The following is an 18,319-nucleotide window of genomic DNA, read 5'->3' on the forward strand; positions in this document are numbered from 1 at the left end:
TTAAGTAAGATAAGATAAGTTAAGTGTGTGTTCGTTTGTTTGGCGGGCATTAACTAGAGTCTTAAGTGAAAGTGAGTACATCATACGTCATGTCACCATAGCCCACGGTCGTCATCGTGACAACGGCCCACCAGAACGCGTCCGGAATGGACTTGAAGAACGAATTCTCGGAGCCGGCCTCCGCGAAGTATACCGCCGATGAGAATAGCACCACACCTGCAATGCAAGGAAGAAAACACCGGTTCAGTGGGTTTAACGCCCCCGGTGGCTCTGTACCTCATGTCCCCGTAGCCCACGGTCGTCATCGTGACCACCGCCCACCAGAACGCGTCCGGTATCGATTTGAAGAAGCTGTCCTGCGTGCCCGCCTCCGCGAAGTATACCGCCGACGAGAACAGCACCACACCTGGAACGCACACAAGAGGAACACACGCTTCAAGACACGCTATTTTGTCTAGCGAGCCCTAGCTCTCTCTCTCTCGCTCTCTCTCTCGCTTTCTCTCTCTCTTTCGTTTCGCTCTCATTGCTTGTTTTTCGCCTTTTCATCTCTTTCGCGCGCGCTTTCACTCTCTTTCTCTTTCTCTTTCTCTTTCTCTTTCTTTTTCTCTTTCTCTCTTTCTCTCTTTCTCTCTTTCCCTCTGTTTTGGTTAGCGTTAGGTTTCTTGATGCATCCTGCGACCTCATCGATTGTCCCACGATCGATGGAGATCGGTTCTTCCGCGCGCGACACTTGTTCTCTTTTTCTCTTTCCTTCTATTGTCTCCTCCACGTGATTCCAGTCGCTATAGTCTTCGTTTCTGTCCGGCAACCTCGTCGATCGAGCGAAATATCGACGGTACTTATGGGGTCCTTTCCATCAGGATGATTGGACCCGGACCAATTCCCCAGGAAAACGGCCATCGACCATCCTCTGGCCGTACGTCGGTTTCGGTTACCTAGATCTCTCTCGGCTGAGAACCTCCATCAGGATTCTCCTGCTCTCTCTCTCTTTGTCGGCGATACCCTTATTATTATTATTTATCATTATCATCTATTATCTTTTTTTTTTAGTAACATCTTTTTTTTTTAGCATATTCATGACTTTTTTTTTTATCTAGATGTACGTACATGTATATAGACATGGATAGATATAGAGATTCGTTATACTTTCTTCTTATTTAACCAACGATGTGCTTGCCGTTTTATTCGGTGCGTTGACTATCGCGTCATCTGATCACCGGTGACATGATAATCAATACGCTGGTAAAGATACTCGGTTTGACTTGACAGGAAGAAAGAGTGGTCGAGAAGTTCGATAGGGGGGGGGGGGGGGGGTAAGGGGGGCATGAGAAAGGGGGATTGTCGCTCCGATTTTTCGTCCCTTGGCGGGGAACAGAGAGTAGAAGTAGTTGGTCTAAGCTCCGTGCAAGGTAACCCGATCGCGTCGTCCGAAATCCATTAGTCTCAAGTACAAAAGGAATTTTTCGAATATTCTACATATGCTAGTCATCTTTTTGCCTTTAATTACAAGATAAACAGAAACGACAAAACTCTATCCCTGCGAAGGCTGCATCTATTTTTGGGATGAAACTGAAATTTCAGAAGTAGAATCTGTGTTGCAACAAGGGAGGATTATTAAACGATTATGTTCACTATAGAATAGACTCGATTCTCAATGTATAGATCCGTAAGAAGATCATAACATTTATTAGAATTATTCTCTACCGCAAAATGTGGTAACTTTTAATTCTTTGATATTTCTATGAAAACAGTAATATTCATTAAACGATTACACTTTAAATGTTACTTTTGTAAAGCAAAACAATCTAGCGAAACTGAGCAGTCACCCTCGCAGGGTTGATGATTCTCGAGAATGAACAACGATATTAACCCACTTGCATCATCGGCGTACAGAATTTTACCGGACTGAAAGAACTCCATCGAGGAAAGCTCAATTCTTTGTTTCACACAGGAGAGAAGAAAAGAGAGAATTTATTGTCGCGACGACTGCAAAGTAGCTTTGAAGCAAGACCGTACAAAACAATTGTTGTCGAGCTTATTAAGCTTCATTGTCCCGTGCGATGCGAATCGGTTGAAAGAGTCCGCGATCCGTTTACCTTGCACGGAAAGAGAAGAGGGTGGTCGAGACGTGTAAAATAGAAAAAAAAAAGAACGAAGCAATGGATCCTGCGTATCCTGGCATGGCAGTCGCCGCGTTACCGGCGGAGCAGCTGGCAGAAGGGGTTACCTTTATCGAGAGAAGGCTGGGCAAGGACACCGCCGGAAACTTCCTCCGGGACCTGAATTAAGAATCGATAGAGGAACGGGGTTGTAAATCTGCCGGCGACTCGCGGGCTCCTGCACCGAGACATTCGAGAGGAAACGAGACCTCTTTGGAGAATGGGAGGCGCCATTAACGGCGGCTCCCGATGCGGTGGTGGGGATTGAACAATGCGAGCCAATGATCTCGAGATATCTTCGAAACGAGCTATCTCGCGACGGCCCCCTCCTTATTTTCGCGGCAACCGATTCAGACAATTAGACCGCGAACACCCGTGAAATTTCCGACCCGCGGGACATCGCAAAGAATTCGCGATGTGTTGCAAAGAATTGCAAAGGAGTCGGCGAAGACACGTAAAGAATTGCAAAGAATTCGCGATGTGTTGCAAAGAATTGCAAAGGAATCGGCGAAGACACGTAAAGAATTGCAAAGAATTCGCGGCACGAGACTCTAGAGCCAGAGAGAAGTTCGCGGGAACAATGATACGGCGAAAAATCCGCGGTGGGTTCCCGATACACATATGTGAATATGTATAATCGTTGGGGTGAGAAATCACAGGGCCGATTAGACGGCTCGTGAATGATTCGAATTCTGACCGGTTAGTGGCTCGCTAATCGGTCCGATCGATTGGGTCAGCGTTTGGCGGATTGGTTGTCTCTTTCTATGAGTCGGGCACTCTAACTCCGATCGTTGCTCGGAGAACAATGTAACACAAGTCTCCAGGGGCGAGGAAGATACAGTAGGTATATATACATATATACATAGCGTATATATATATATGTATATAATCGTAATATGTATGTATATATATATATATTATATATTGGTATTACTTTAGTTTTCGTTTCTATCAACGGTGGTCGTCGATTACGAGCAGAGTTATTTATTATAAACGTCTCGTGAACAGCGTGCTCGCCGAGAACGGACTCGGACTCGTAAATATTTTGCCATGACGAGCTACCGTGATCCTCGGTCAGGTGTTTTTAATCGAAGACTAGTCCTAAGCTCTCAGGTAGCTCTCGCTTCTCTATCGTCGTCGTCTCGGAGGCTCTCTCTCGACGATTATAGAAACTCGTGGTGGTGTGTCTCTCGCGAGGCAGGTGAGAAGAGGTGAGAGACGACACCGAGAACTGTCGGGAGATGCTGGTGGTTTGAACAAAGATACTCGCAGTAGGTATGTTTTTGCAAGAAGAGATAGTAAAACAGAGTGAAGAAAATATATATCGTATAGGCAAAGAAGAAGATGACGCAGTGACGGGAGACTCACCGATGAAGAGGAAAAAGATGAGCAAGCCGAGCTCCCTCATGGAGGCCTTGAGCGTACGGCCGAGGATCTGAAGGCCTTTACTGTGCCTGGACAGCTTGAATATCCGGAACACCCTGACAAGCCTGATGACCCTGAGTATCGCCAGGGACATGGCCTGGTTCGTGCTCTTGTCCTGCGGGCTTACCGGCGCCTTCGGCAGATCGATCATATCCTCCTCCTCGGCCATTACGGTGCCGAGCGTGATGAAGTAAGGAATGATCGCGATGATGTCGATGAAGTTCATTACGTCACGGAAGAAGTTCAGTTTGTTTGGACAGGCGAGGAAGCGCACCGATAACTCGAACGTGAACCAGATGATACAAATAGTCTCTATTAGGAAGAACGGGTCCGTGATGTCCGGCACTTCGTCCTCCTCGATCTTCGTGCCGTTCGTCGTCGTGTTGAAGACCTTGTAGTGCTTGAACTCGGGCAGGGTCTCCAGGCAGAATATCACGATCGACAGGAGGATCACGACCACGGATATTATGGCGACCACCCGGGCGCCCTGCGAGCTCTCCGGGTACTCGAACAACAGCCAGACCTTCCTCTGGAGCTCGTGCGTCGGCAGCGGCTTCTCCTCCTCCTTGATGAACCCTTCGTCCTCCCTGCGGCAACAATTTTCATTCTCAAATGCGCAAACACACCCGACCGACAACCGGCGAGCCTACGTTCGTACCATACGTCGCGCTCCCTGCCAGGCATTCGCGTCCCAAGAACAACAAACTTCTTTCTTTCAGCCAAACGTTACTTCAACGTTCAAATCAATTAACACGCATGTTGGTAAGTCTTCAAATACCTCTGGGACTCAAATACCCCGCAGTGCATCGCCCGAGAGAGTCTTTCGTTTTCTCTACCACTAGTGACTAGACCGTGCAGCTTTATGCACTTTTTTCAACCAAATTCAACCTTCCATGTCTATACGAACAGATCGGTCTCGTGCAAGATTTCTTCACTCGACGTCTATTCGAAGTCGAACTCTCAACCGGATTACAAATTAATGCCAGTTATAGTTTTAGTAAATAATGTATAAATATGCATTTTACTGAGTACAAGTCAAGTTAGGTTGAATCGTAACAAACTTGACGTGTTAATAGAGCATTTCACGCATTTTTAAATAATTACATTAACGTGTATCAAAGACGACTTGTTTAAAATCCCATAATCCGGTTAAAATCCCAAATCGAACATGTTTTGCGATCCACAGTCAGAAAGACCAAAAAGTCGTGTTGAAAAGAGTCGAAGACAATGAGAACCTCATTGTTTTTCCAAAGGCATATCACTCGCATAAAGCTCCACGGTCTGCTAAGTTAGCTGCAACTACTGAAAGAAGGGGACGTGTGTGTGTGAGTGTTCGTCGAAATCGCAGGTCCGACGAGAACGTCTCGCAATCACAGCTGCTTCTCTTGCGTCAAAAATTCTTGGGGAAAAGCTGGGGCGATTGTTCTCCGCCTCGAGAACTCGTCGATAATTTCTGGTACAAGATAAGCAGCCTTCGTTCCAAAAAAGAGTCTTGCGACCCGCGGCTTCGACGAAACGGAGATCTGAAGAGTTCTAGGGTCAAGCTAACGTTACAAAGAAATAATGGAGGTAAATTGTTTTTTACCTTCAGCCTCTTCTTTAATGCTTTTTACACCAAGAAAAGAGAAACTAAACAACGATATCGTTCTTTTTTTTTTTTCTGTGTGACCTCGAGGACCATCCCGACCGTAATTCCGTCCGCCGTCCGACCAAAACGGTCACTTCCACTGGCCGCAGTAGTAGAAGCAACCATCGAGTCCGGGCGACGCACAAAACGACGAATAGTTTCCCCAGAAATCCTGATTCCTGGGTCGGAAACTGGTGTACTCTTCTTGTGCCATGATGTATTGGGTGGCCAGAGCGTGGGCGATCAAACTTTGCCGAAATTTTCGCGGTGAACTGAACCGTCTCGCCGGGACTGTTTACATTGCTTGATCATTTCACTTACGAAATTAGATTTTCATTACCGTTCGAGCTAAGAGGAAATGCTTTAGTATTTGTTTCTTTTATATTTGGATTTTATACATTTTTTTTATACTTTTCATCGCTGTGAGATAGTTGAGTGCAAAATCGAATCTGACAATCTATAACATTGAGACCTTCGTATGACGTTGGTTACAGTTTGTATTACAATGGCTTTGTGCAAACGTTAATCTTAGAACGACCGCCTTCTATTTTTCTGGGATATATTATATCTATATAGAGGATCGGTTGCTATTATATTATCACGTCGATTTACGTGGCTATTATTACTTGCACCGGAAAATGTTTAGAGGAGGTTCAAATGATATCGAGTGAGAGGTATATTCTGATTATATTAGTTTGTTTCTGAGCGAGTGTGTTAAGGTCACATGGAGATTAATTTTATTTTAAGTGGAACGATGTATTTTTTAATATATCAGTGGATACAGTTCGACATTCGTTATGAATGTGTATTAATACTATATATGTTGAAAAATTAATAGTTTTGGAGATACTTCGATTTAAGTAACGGTACTACATACAACCAGACGTTTTTGTTACGTCAATCTGTAAATATAGAGATAACATCTTCTCGTTACAGTAATGGTAACTTACAATTATTTAAATTCAAATGTCAGCTAAATTATTAACTTTACAATATATGCAGATCCACACACTTTCATAATTGATATCGAGCTGTAGCTGTTAAAGTATTACAAAATATGAACTTGATACTATTAAAATTGCCTCCAAAACATTTTCCTTTATGAGTAATAATGATCATGTAAATCAAAGTGGTAACATATGATGACCCATCCTGTATACATTATTAATACTAGTACATATTATGCACATTATTATGATTATTATTATTGCTATTACACGATTATATGTTATAGGTTCCATAAATATGTAATCCCAGCGTTTCTGTATCTATTCAAACCGTTTGCAGGACATATTAAAAACTGTATTGGGTTGCAGGCAATCCCAGTAGGCTGTTCTAGCGTTAATCACAAGATTGACTATCATATATGACAATACTTTAGCGACATCATTTTGAAATAATGTCAGTAACCCTGTTATACGAACAAAAATAGAAGAAATGAATTGCTGGTAATTGCTTCACAAAGAATTTCAAGTTTAATGCTGACGAGGCTGTTCGTGCGAGGTCTCGAGTCTTATGAAGAATGTTTGTGTTTCGGAGGGTAGTTTTTTTTCGCCGTGGGGAAGTAATATAGAATAGGCTGGCAAAGTTTGATAGCCCGTGCTTCTGTCATCCGGCGCAAATTCCTCGGTTGTAACGCGATACGAAATGACGGGACCGGATCGAGGGCGGTGGCGGGGGCGTGGAAACGGGAAGTTTCGAGCTCCCCCCTCGCAGCCGCTACCGTTGTTCCGTTCCGCGGTAACGAAAGTCACGGAACGAGATCCCCGTCTGCTCCAGGAGCTAGAGATTGAACATCCCTGAACAATGAGCCCATCGGAGCTCGGCTCGAGGCCTCCATTTTCCAGGGGTCTCCAACCTTCCTCCCTGCCACCACTGTTTAACTATGTTCACGAACTAATCTTGACCGCAACAAAAACATTCTAATTATCTGCTCGCTAGGTTTCCTTGGCAAACACTAGGCCCGCTCAAACGAGTCCCGTATTCTCTATCTGTTCTCTATCTAGACTGGCTACCGCGTCCATCTATTTTATCGGAAATCATTCGAATTTGTTCACAGCGAATCCGTTACCCTACGCAACGATAATAACATTTAGTAGCGTTTTCCAACAGCTCCCGTCAGATTTTCTCAGACGGGAGGGTGTCTCGAATCTATCGAAAGCAGTGATTTATATTTATTAACAAAAAGATTGTGGAGTACTTCGTGTACCTAATAATAACTATCTGTCATTTGTTCTCCCTCGCGGACAGACCGCGGTCGCTCGTGGAAATTCATTTCAACGGTCAAACTTCACAAAATGAATCGGTCGGCTGTGCTACCTTCTATTGTTTACGAAGTGTTCGTCGTAGAAAAAGTATCTCGAACAAAAGTCAAATCGCAATAAATAGTGCAGCAAGAAAACTCTACAACTCGAGAGACAGTAACGATTGTAGAATGTCTGAGAAATTACTGATTTTTTGATGTCTTTCAGATGTTGCAGATAATATCTGAAAAGCATTGAAATACCAGAAACATGTATATTATCTGCGCAAACATAAAACGATGCAAGTTTTATGCGATTTTACATTCGCTACAGGAGTATGCATGTTATCGGCGCTTTCACTTATTTTCCAGACACTCCGCGTGTATCGAAATCACCTTATTTTTATTCGCAACGCCCTTTTCATACAAACGATCGTAATAATTTAGGGCATCAAAATCGAGTGATTCACCTTTGTATAGTCGTCGCTAGAATTCCTATTTTGCTACACAAATTACGTTCATCTATCTCATTCGTTTCTTCGCTCGATTCACTACCCCTGGCAGAAAGTATAACAATAGAACGAAATCTTCACCAAAAGAATCATTGAGTAACAAAATATAGAACATATTTGAACCTCTTAACTTCCCACGCAGACCACTAAAGAACGTGTGCTGTATCTGTGGAATAAACATTTTGTTCGAGAAAAATATTAAATAATACATTGAACGCTAGCTCATAAAAATTCCTAAAAGAATTTATTGACATTTCCTCAGTACAGGAACGAACATACCAGGCTACTGCACATGAAATATCGAATTCTAATTCTGTATAAATGTTTGTGCGCCTACACTTTGAATGTGCCTAATTAATCAATTCAAATGAACCAGTTCTGAAGTATTCTAAATTTTCTTTACACATTAAATTTTGTATCAGATATCAGTAATGGCCATTTTATTATTCTTTGAGGGGGTCGGAAGTAATTATTTACAAAAAGGTTCCTCCTCTGCGATTTCAATGAAATTTGCATATGTTGTACAGCTCGATATTTCTTTCTTTAGAGATATTCGCGAAAACATGTTTATTGTTTCTATAAATACGTCATGGTAACCGGTAAGCAATCAATATAATATTAATAACGCAGATCTAACCCATGCGTAAGTCAAATATATACTGCATTTACATCGTTTGCAAATTGATATTATTTAAAATGCTCTGTACGTCAAAAATAGAGTGCGGATTTTGTGAATTTATAGTAGAATTGACTGATTATGATTTAAGATAATAGAAATATTCAAAGAATTGAGACTTTCTATTTCTTACAATTGAATCAGACTTGTGAGCATAGGTTAGGGCCGGGTGAGGTCCACGGTATATCTCGGAAACTAACGCAGATGAACAATTTTTATACGAAATCAGGTCGTTCGAAACATCAAGCAGTAGACCATATCTAAATTTCACGAAAATCGAGGAGGAGCATTATGTAAATAAATACTGAATCCGACATTCTACGTGTACTAGCCCGATATGTTTGTCACGTCTGCCATTTTTGCCAGGGGCAGCTTTAATTCGCACGGATGTATGAATTATGTGGAAACGTCCGCGGTCTGAAGTCGCGAGCGGTCTTCGTCCCCTAACTACCTCGACGAGCTTAGGTAAATGCCGTGTCGGTATAATGCGGTCGTACCTGAACTTGTTGGTGGCCAGCTCGCCCAGTTCGTAGAACTTGATCTCCTCGGAGAAGACATCGAGAGGAACGTTGACCGGACGACGCAGCCTGCCGCCGCTCTGGTAGTAGTAAAGTATCGCGTCGAAGGAGGGCCGGTTCCGGTCGAAGAAGTATTCGTTGCGAAGCGGATCGAAGTATCGGAGCCGCCGTGTCGGATCGCCAAGGAGCGTCTCCGGAAATTGGTTCAGCGTACGCAGCTGCGTCTCAAACCGTAAACCGCTCACCTGTCCGGGATCGAAAGTGATAATCGATTATACGAGCACATCGCGAGGCCCTTACCCCTTATCCCCAATCTCCCTGTCGCCAGAGGATACCCTGCTAATTGGGACACCGGATTAATCTCCCTGCGAACCTCGGCTAATTCGCTTCGCCCTTTTCTTTATAATACCGGACACCGAGCGCTCTGATCTCGTGAATCTTGATCAGCACTCTGCTTGGCCACTTTACCGACCGTATGCTTTCCCAGTTCTTTTGACGATATCGGGACGATAGAAGCGACGTGCTTTAGAATTCGGAATTTAGTGATCAGAGTGATGCTGCGTGTTCTTTATGCGATTATCCTTTGGAGCGGGGATTGGACCATTTATGAAAGAACAAGAGAAATGTTGAAGCTTTCAATGAGAACGCTCGAGTATTAACCTCTTCAGGGATGTATTTTTAGTAAGGAGCAATCTATTTAATTGTTTCTTTCTTATTTATCATAATCTTAAGAAAACTAAACGTATACGTACGTGGCCAAGGATGTGAAGAAGTTAAACAATATTTTATTCCTTACGGCACAATGATGTAACAATACGAATAACTGTAATATTTTCGCAAAAGTTGAATTTTACTAGGCTGTTTAGAATACAAGTTCAAATAACATTTATTACGGTCAATTTGAGCCTTCCAGTTTCAGTTTCATCAATTAAATTACTTTGATTCTGTGAGAATTTTCAGCTTTTAACAAGTTAAGAACAAAATTTCCCCAATGAGTGAATTATTATAACAATGTAGTTCCGTTCGATCGACAGTGTTTCGCTAGGAATAAAAACCGTTTTCTACTCGAAAGAGAATCCAATGTTCTTTGTCCTCGTGTGCTGGAGTATCGCAACTTTCGGGAATCGTTGGAATAAAGCCCTCAGTCGAGTACTCTATCCCTAATCTGATGATCTCGAGACCGAGTGTCTCTCCAAGGAGGATTCTATTCCGCGCTGCTTGTTCGTATAGGTCATAAATTGGCAAGTATACGTTCAAGATGAACGATTTTCACGAACCATTGTCCTTTTCTGCCGACCGAATGGAGCGCCGTTCGATGACACCGAAGGAGCGCTCCAGCCAGTCGTTACACCTGCCGGTAATGCCGACCGTCGCGAATAAACCGGCATGGAAACCTGATTTGTTTTGGCCGAAATGGAACGGCGATGCTCGCGGAAAACTAATAAACGGAACTGGGGTAATTGCGGCCGGCCATTAGGACGATTAAGAAGAAAAAGAAGAAGCATCGGTTAGAACTGTCGCGGGGATGGGCCAAGGGTTTATCGACGACGCGACGCGTCCACCGGCACCGCCTCCTTCCTCAATTCTGATATTGCGTTACTCGGGGAATTAAAGAATCAAGCCGGTGCTCGACGACGACTTGCGACGGCGCTCGACGACCGTTCGCCGCGATGGGGCTAGGTCCGGTGCTCGGCTGACATTTAATAAACGAGCGACTCGATCCGGGATCGATTCGACCGACCGAGATTCCGATGGCACGCGTCCACCTTTTCACGATGATCCGAAAAGATACATCCGACCCGAAGCATAATTTCTTGCCAATTTTAATCCATTAATGGGTTACCGAGCAGCAGCGGTGATCGATGTGTCGGCGAGATTAAATTTAGATGGATACAGTAATTCATTCGATAATCTTTTGTGGAAGATTATACCGCTATCGTCGTCCCGCTTTTCTGATTCAAATGGTAATACTTTAGACGGTCATGTTATTAACAACGTGATGTGAATTATACTACCGGTTTTGGCGTTATTTATTCTATCAATAGTTCCACCTATTTTCATCTTCGTTTCGTAATTCTCTCCCGAAATATCGTAGAATACAAACCTGTTCAACAAACGAGATTTCTAACCCTTTGTCACATTCATTTGCAGGAGTAGTAGAGTAAGATGACAGTGTTTTTGTAAATAGACATCTAAATCTAGCGGACTTGGTTGAAACTTTGCCTAGTCGAAGAAAAAATATTGTAAAAAATGAATTATAAGTGTTATCGTTAAAATAAATTTTTGAATAAAATATTCCATTCGCAACAATGCTCAGTGTTTCGACGACGGAACGCAGAACAGAAGGAGGGTTTAGAAGAACGAATAAACTTTCTCATAAAATGAACAAGAATAATGAACAAGCTTTTTGCGAAGATAGCTGCATCGCTTGTTTTCGGGTAACGATAATGGATTTTTAGGATACACGTTGCAATGCGCGATGACGCTACACATGCATACGCTAAGGCGATTTACAGTAACACAACGAACGGATTCGCGCAATTAGGGATACAGTCGCGCAAAGAAAATCGTGCTGGCTTTCATGAAATCGCGGTGGAACAGCAATCACGTTAGGAGCTCGCGGTTATTGTTCCATGAGTATTACGAGTACGGCAGACTAGAGGGGAGCCTAATCGCTGTCGCGGATGAAATATACAATTCCATTTTCTTGGGGTCGCAGTCCGGACGGTTAAGGTTTCAGGAACAGAGCGGCTCTGTTCGTCGCTAGGGCCGACATCCGTTCAGAACAGAAATTGAATTGCACTCGCGACGGCGCGGCGCGGACAAACGCGCGCGTAACACGCCGCCCGCGGTCGATATTTAGTCTCGTTATCGAACATCCGCGGGTGCCCGAGACTTGTTGCGGAAATCGCCCCTCGATCTGTGGTATATTTGCGTATTCGTACCACGAATCATTGAAGAATGATAAACTATGATTACTATCTCCTCTGATCTACCGCGACACGTGGACCTGCACTGGTTTCGAAATTAGCAAACCTTTGTTACAATATCTTTGGTAACTTAAAACTTGACTAACAATAGAGTCCCGTGACAATGTTATGAAACAACTAAAATTACTTCTAAACAATTGTATATCGCACATCCCCAATAGCCAATTTATACAAAGTTTAAAGAAATTTACTTAGAACATCGAAAGAAGAAGCTAATATGTAACTGGTAACTAACTCTGGTAATCCGACTCATAAAATAATTTTTAATAATTACGTTAAAGAATTTTGCTATAAAAAACATCACGTCCCCCTTACTGTCAGATTAGACAAAGTTCTAAAAAATTGGCTATTCCTTTTCCGAATGTTAAACGGAGATCATTGTCATTTCCCTCGGAATCATAATTAATTGAATTGCAGATCAAACCACAAATAGCTAGGTAGTTGGTCATACATTTATTAATGCAAACGACGACGAAACAATCACTGGAATTGTTACTAGCAATTACTTATGAATTGAAAAATAAAATCTCTATATAATTTCTGTTGACAATCTTAACATAGTCAAGGAAATGAAAAAAAAACATCAATCCTAATTATCTAATCATTGATTTGTAAAACGAGTCGTACAAACACCAACGTATAAATCCCTGCGAAAGTGGAATCGATAATATTCAAATTCCAAGGTACATTGAAATCCAATTTGAAGAAGTGGAACCAAGAATGGATACATTCAAATTCTTCCCCCCTACATGAACTCAGAAAAAGTATATTTTCTACCAACCCCGCAGTATATTTAACAAGAGGGAAATAAATTGTACTATTATAGTGCGTAATGTCCAAAACAGATGAACCTCTTTGTATCAACTGTGGCATTGAGCTGATACTTAAGTACATCCTAATAGAATGTACATTGTACAACATCAGAAAGAAAGTAAAAATGACCAATATCATCAAAGATGTTTGGACAACTATAAATAAACAGTCAAAGTCATGTTCTATTTAGAAAAAAGCAAATTGTTTAGCGAAATTATATAGAAACTTAAAGAACGTAGATCAAGAAGATAATGTAATAATTCAATGAAAAGGGTTGAACAGCAATAATAGAAGTGCAGAATTTTATTTTGATCGAAAAAAACTACATAACACTTAGTTTTAATAGATTGTGTTCGAAATCTGCATAACCAGTCAGGCACTTACAGTGATTTGTGTTCGCATTACAGTAAATACTTCCCAATTCTCTTTCAACTTGTAAACAAAAATGAACAATATGGGAAGAGCAGATACGATTATTCGTGGCTATTTTTAAGTTACAGTTGTAGACTACCGGCAATTGTCAAAACGGGTCGCAAGACTTGAATAATCGAATCTCCTCTTTCCAAATAGTCCAGTTTCATTTACAAGTTGTTTTCATTAGTATGGATTACAATATGTACGCGATTCGTGCCAAGTATAACTAAACAATTTTGTAAGATGCTGCCCTTCGTCCTGATACGAAAATACACAGATCGACGCAGTTCATACGGTTTTTCCCGATGAAATACGTGTAGATTTGCGAACGAAAAATTTTTAAAAAATCCCCATACATTTCCCGGAGGCAGACAAAGCAGTCAAAGCACACAAAAGCCCCTGAAACCCCCAGAATTCACTGGACCGCGTTGAAAAGCTGGAGACAGGTCCGAACGGGCGAAGGCCGATCGATCAAGGGGATCAATCCGCGAAAAATCCACGGGTGAGGATCGGACGGCTGGTGTAATTGGCGCAATGCAGTCGTGTCATCCACGAGGACAGATAATTCCGTTCACACTATACGACCTTGGTACTATATCGCCTCTGATTCCAAGACGAACTTGGCTGGCTGCCAAAATACGGTCTGTAGGTCACTTCGTGTCTTGAGATAGTCTTGTTTCTTTGGAAAGAAAGAAATAGGAACGGCCGGATAGCGAGTATGCGAAGCGGCGAACCGGTCGCGGATCGATCCGAATGCGGATCGTTCTTAGCCGGCCAGGAGCCATCGTAATCCCGATAGTTGACGATCACACTGGGGCACACACGATTTGCTGTTCGAGCGGATCTCTTTCTCTCCTCGCTCTGTCTCGGATTTTACTCCTTTTTTTTCGGCGCGTCGGGCCGGGTCGGGCCGGGCGACAAGTACGCTTCGTTATTCCGGACAATTGATATCAAATACGGGTCGGTGGATCCGCTTTTTCCCCTCTCGTTCATTTTCTTCGACGGGCACCGACGCGACCAGCTGCATTTCGACTCCAATTATCCGGCGATAGACCGGCCGGCGAGATATGAAACGACACGGCCCCCTTTCAAACACGACCGTGCAGAAAAACGAAAGCTGAAATTTCGATTAATTCGATCGCTCGACGCCATTAAGCCTCGCAAATCGGTCCCCGACGGAGCCGTTAAATACTTCCGATCGAGTTCCCGGCACCGAGTATTTGCCGCGCCGCGTCTTATTAGTGGCTTGTGGCTAGTTTTTCCCATTCCAAAGCTCCAGGTAAACGAAGAAATTCTGGTTTTTGAGTTTGCCATTATTCAATTAGAGCTATTACAATCACGCATATGATTGAACGAAAGCGTATTGGGAACAGGGATATTTATTGGGATAACGGAAATGAAAACTTTTATGAAGAGAAGTGAAAGGATTTTTTAATTTTTCACTTATTAATTCCTTGCCGTATTTCGACGACTTTGCTTCGTGATGGAGATTTTTAATGACAACCTGTTAGGTATGAATGTTGTTCCAATACTGTGTTCTTTTTATTGACGTTTAAGGGTTCAAGCAAATCTAAGCACACGACGAAGATATATTTTCTTATTTTTCTAAGAAATTGTTACAATCGAAGACCTTTAATCATTATAACCATGAAGAAGATGTTAGCAGGTAGAACATGTCATTTTGGAGACTTAAAAAGAATTTACTAACAGTGCTATACACTATTTTTACAAAAATTACCGATCTCATTAATGTCTTCGATCGATATTACCGATCGAATTCTTAATTTCTGTTCCATAGAATTGTTTTTGAACATTTTTATTTTGCATACAAATTCACGATCTACATATTGACTATCTTTAAAATAAATCTCAAATGCAGATATCGTTCAAGGCTTAAAATTCATATTTTTCATAGTGTACGCGGCATAAATGTTCGCGAATTAAATTTTTGACATTAGCAAACAATAGCGACGGAAGGAAACTAGAAACGTGAACAGAAATGACTGAACAGTTCGGCTCATCGATACTCATTGTGTATCGATCAATGCTTTCGGAATGCTTGTGGATTATACAATATTATGATCGTAAACATCTCTCTTTCGACGCAGAAGTCGTAAATGCAATCCCCTCCTCGAAATTAGTCATAATTTAGTGAGATAGGAAGTCGAACGCGTGATCGAGGCAGACCTCTGTTGACCCTTTCGCAGGCTTGTTTTCTTAGGTAGACGTTTGCTACCGTTACACGGATTTTACGAGTGCCGGTGAATAAGACGAGACGGCGATCGGTAATTGTGTTTGAATCACGTCTGTTCCAAGTTCATAAACCGATCACATTTTATTGAGTATTTGAATGCTGGCACGTGGTACAGTTACCTGACAGAATATTACCGTAAGTTAACGTAGAACCATCGATTTTATCTAATCCATACTAGACACTCACTAATTTGTACGGTGGAGCGAACCGCATAGACAGTGGTGCAAATTATTTTTTAAACCAGATTTTGTTTTATTTATCTATATATACGGATCAACTCTCATCTATTTATAAGGACAAAAACAAAAGCGTAAATCGTGATGAATGACAGAGATTCGATGAATCGCGTTAGGATGCGCGATACTATAACTTTTAAATGTTAGTATTTCAAAACTAATTAAACGTTTGGCTAATTTCTTTTGTTAGACGCATCAGCAGCATTAAAAAATCTCGGTTGTTATTATATCCTCAGACGTTAAAATTTCACTCAACTTGCTTCGAAATATTTCCAAAGAGTTTGCAAAGATCTAATGAACGGTGTCCCAACGACGCGGGTAAACAACGTGGCAAAAATTAAGTATATATAATGCAAAATTATGCTTACGTTGATGACGACCCTCTCGCAAAAGTCATGATCGTGCGGTATGGGCTCGAAGTGCGTGACGCCTGTGTATTGGGTGTGGGGGTTTGGCCCATCCTCGTCCTGGCTGCTGAGTTTCGGCAGCGATCTGTAAAATAAACAATATCGGATGATTACCGCAGTCCTCGAGCGTTCTTGCATCACCTACGGGATACGTACCACAACCAACAACATCAACAACAAGAACAATAAGAACAATAACAACAGTACATTGTATAGAAAGGGGAGATGTAGAAAACGAGAAACTGGGTTGCGACTAGCTCGGTACTAACAGGCCCTGTACCCAAGCTGTTCTCTTAATGAGCTACTAGACAGGTAAGCCGGCGCAGGTCGACGGCCTGGCGGAGCTTTGTCCAAGCTCGATGGATCGTTCGAGTCTCGCGCGGATCGATCGTGGATCGCGGCTCGGCTCGGATCGATCTCTCGATTCTGTTGAACACAGGATAGCACTAGCGGCGTTCCTACTGGAATGCGGTTGTTAATTAACAGACTACTGGACCAGGAAATCGCTAGCCGATTCTACCGCGAATTGGATCGCCGAGAGACAGACAAGATGGCGGGATCTGGATTGCGGGTCCTTTCTCGATCGGTTGCCATTGGCGATACGTACGACATCGAAGCTGCCTGACTCGTCTCGGCGAAGAAAGACTGGTATCCGTTTCCGAAAATATTGAGGAACGCCGATCGCCGATTGCCAATTGCCGATTGGCAGGCGGACTGCCAACCAAATACCCGGATCCCGATCGACAGTCATCGGAATGGCGACGACAGCGCCGCAGGCTCGCCGCCAACACTCCGACTCTGTCTTTCCCTTCGTTGTCTTTTTTATCGCGCAGTTGCAGCCGGAGCTGCGACCTATCGCCCCTAAACCGTACAACGACCGACGACGATTTCGATGGTTTCGCCTCACCGGAACCGTCGGCTCACTTTCTAGCTACACTGTCTTTGGATCACACCTTAATCCTCGGACAATGGCGTGGCCCTTGGCTACGGGAAACTTTCCGGCAACCAACTCTCGACGAACAGAGTCGGCCGACCTCCGATCGAAGATCCTCTTAGCGTCAGAGGAATTTTCGGGGTTAGAAGCCAACCATATCTTCCTCTGAGCACCGTCGAGGCTGTCGTCAAAGGCTTCGACAGTGGCTGAAGTTTGACCATTTTTGTTTTAATAAAGACGATCTTGTTTGTCGACGTATTAGTCGTTAATTGTAAGCTCGAATACAAGTTTATTCGTTTTTCCAGCTGATTGGACGACGAATAAACGGATTTGATAAGGTGCCATAAAGATAATATATAAACGGTAGTTTTTAGTAATGTTTCTTAGTAAATTTATGTTATATAAATTAAATGACTTTAATATTGTGGAAATTTTTAGGGTTGATGCGTGACACTTAAGAACTTTCTTAATTAATGGAGACAATTTTTGTTTTCTGTATATCGTCGTTCAATTTTATACCTAGATTTTGATTACAGACAGGATCAGATTCTGTTTTGTTTAATAAGAAACGAATAGCATTTATGTTTAATACATTATTTTAGTCAATTATTTTAGTACATTATTTTAGTATATTATTTTAGTACATTATTTTAGTACATTATTGTAGTACACTATTGTAGACATTATGCATGAAAATGTTCTACATTGATTATAATTTCTTTGACATGAAGTTTGCTTCTGTGCTCTGTAACATTCGCGAGTCTTGCTTAATACAGAGCGAATAGATAGGAGATTTACTTCAGTTAATATGTACGCACGAGGTGTACGTCGTAACAGGATCGATTATTTCGAAATGTCAGTCAAGTTATTCTTCGACTAACGAGATATAATGTTATATAATTTACTTATAACCTGGTATAGCGAGGTATAACTAAAAGTTGGTTGCGTGCTATACACAAGCCATGGAGGATTTCAGATCTGCGAAGCAAAATTAATTCTCGTTCGGCAAATTGTATAAGATAAATAATAAAGGATATGATAGTGAATCGGAGTCCGTGATGTACGCGTTGAAATTTCATTGAATACATTATTTATTTCTATACAAGTCTCGA

The 18,319-nt window shown here is 42.3% G+C and overlaps 1 protein-coding gene across 17 annotated transcripts in view; it reads right to left on the reverse strand.

Moving 5' to 3' along the window:
• The window catches only part of Shaker (potassium voltage-gated channel protein Shaker), a 246,968-nt gene that overhangs the window by 13,867 nt on the left and 214,782 nt on the right, over positions 1–18,319 (reverse strand). For 13 of the 17 annotated variants that reach the window (XM_078186981.1, XM_078186985.1, XM_078186995.1 and 10 more), the window contains 4 exons: positions 16,235–16,358; positions 9,139–9,404; positions 3,528–4,171; positions 87–216 (listed from right to left, as the gene is read on the reverse strand). In XM_078186981.1, coding sequence (XP_078043107.1) covers positions 87–216; positions 3,528–4,171; positions 9,139–9,404; positions 16,235–16,358 — 1,164 coding nt within the window. Of the gene's footprint in view, positions 1–79; positions 217–276; positions 407–3,527; positions 4,172–9,138; positions 9,405–16,234; positions 16,359–18,319 lie in introns of all 17 variants that reach the window. The other 4 variants (XM_078186983.1, XM_078186984.1, XR_013494535.1 and 1 more) reach the window with 4 other exon arrangements.

This window comes from Augochlora pura, chromosome 7, assembly GCF_028453695.1.
Source record: "Augochlora pura isolate Apur16 chromosome 7, APUR_v2.2.1, whole genome shotgun sequence".
Classification (NCBI taxonomy): domain Eukaryota; kingdom Metazoa; phylum Arthropoda; class Insecta; order Hymenoptera; family Halictidae; genus Augochlora; species Augochlora pura.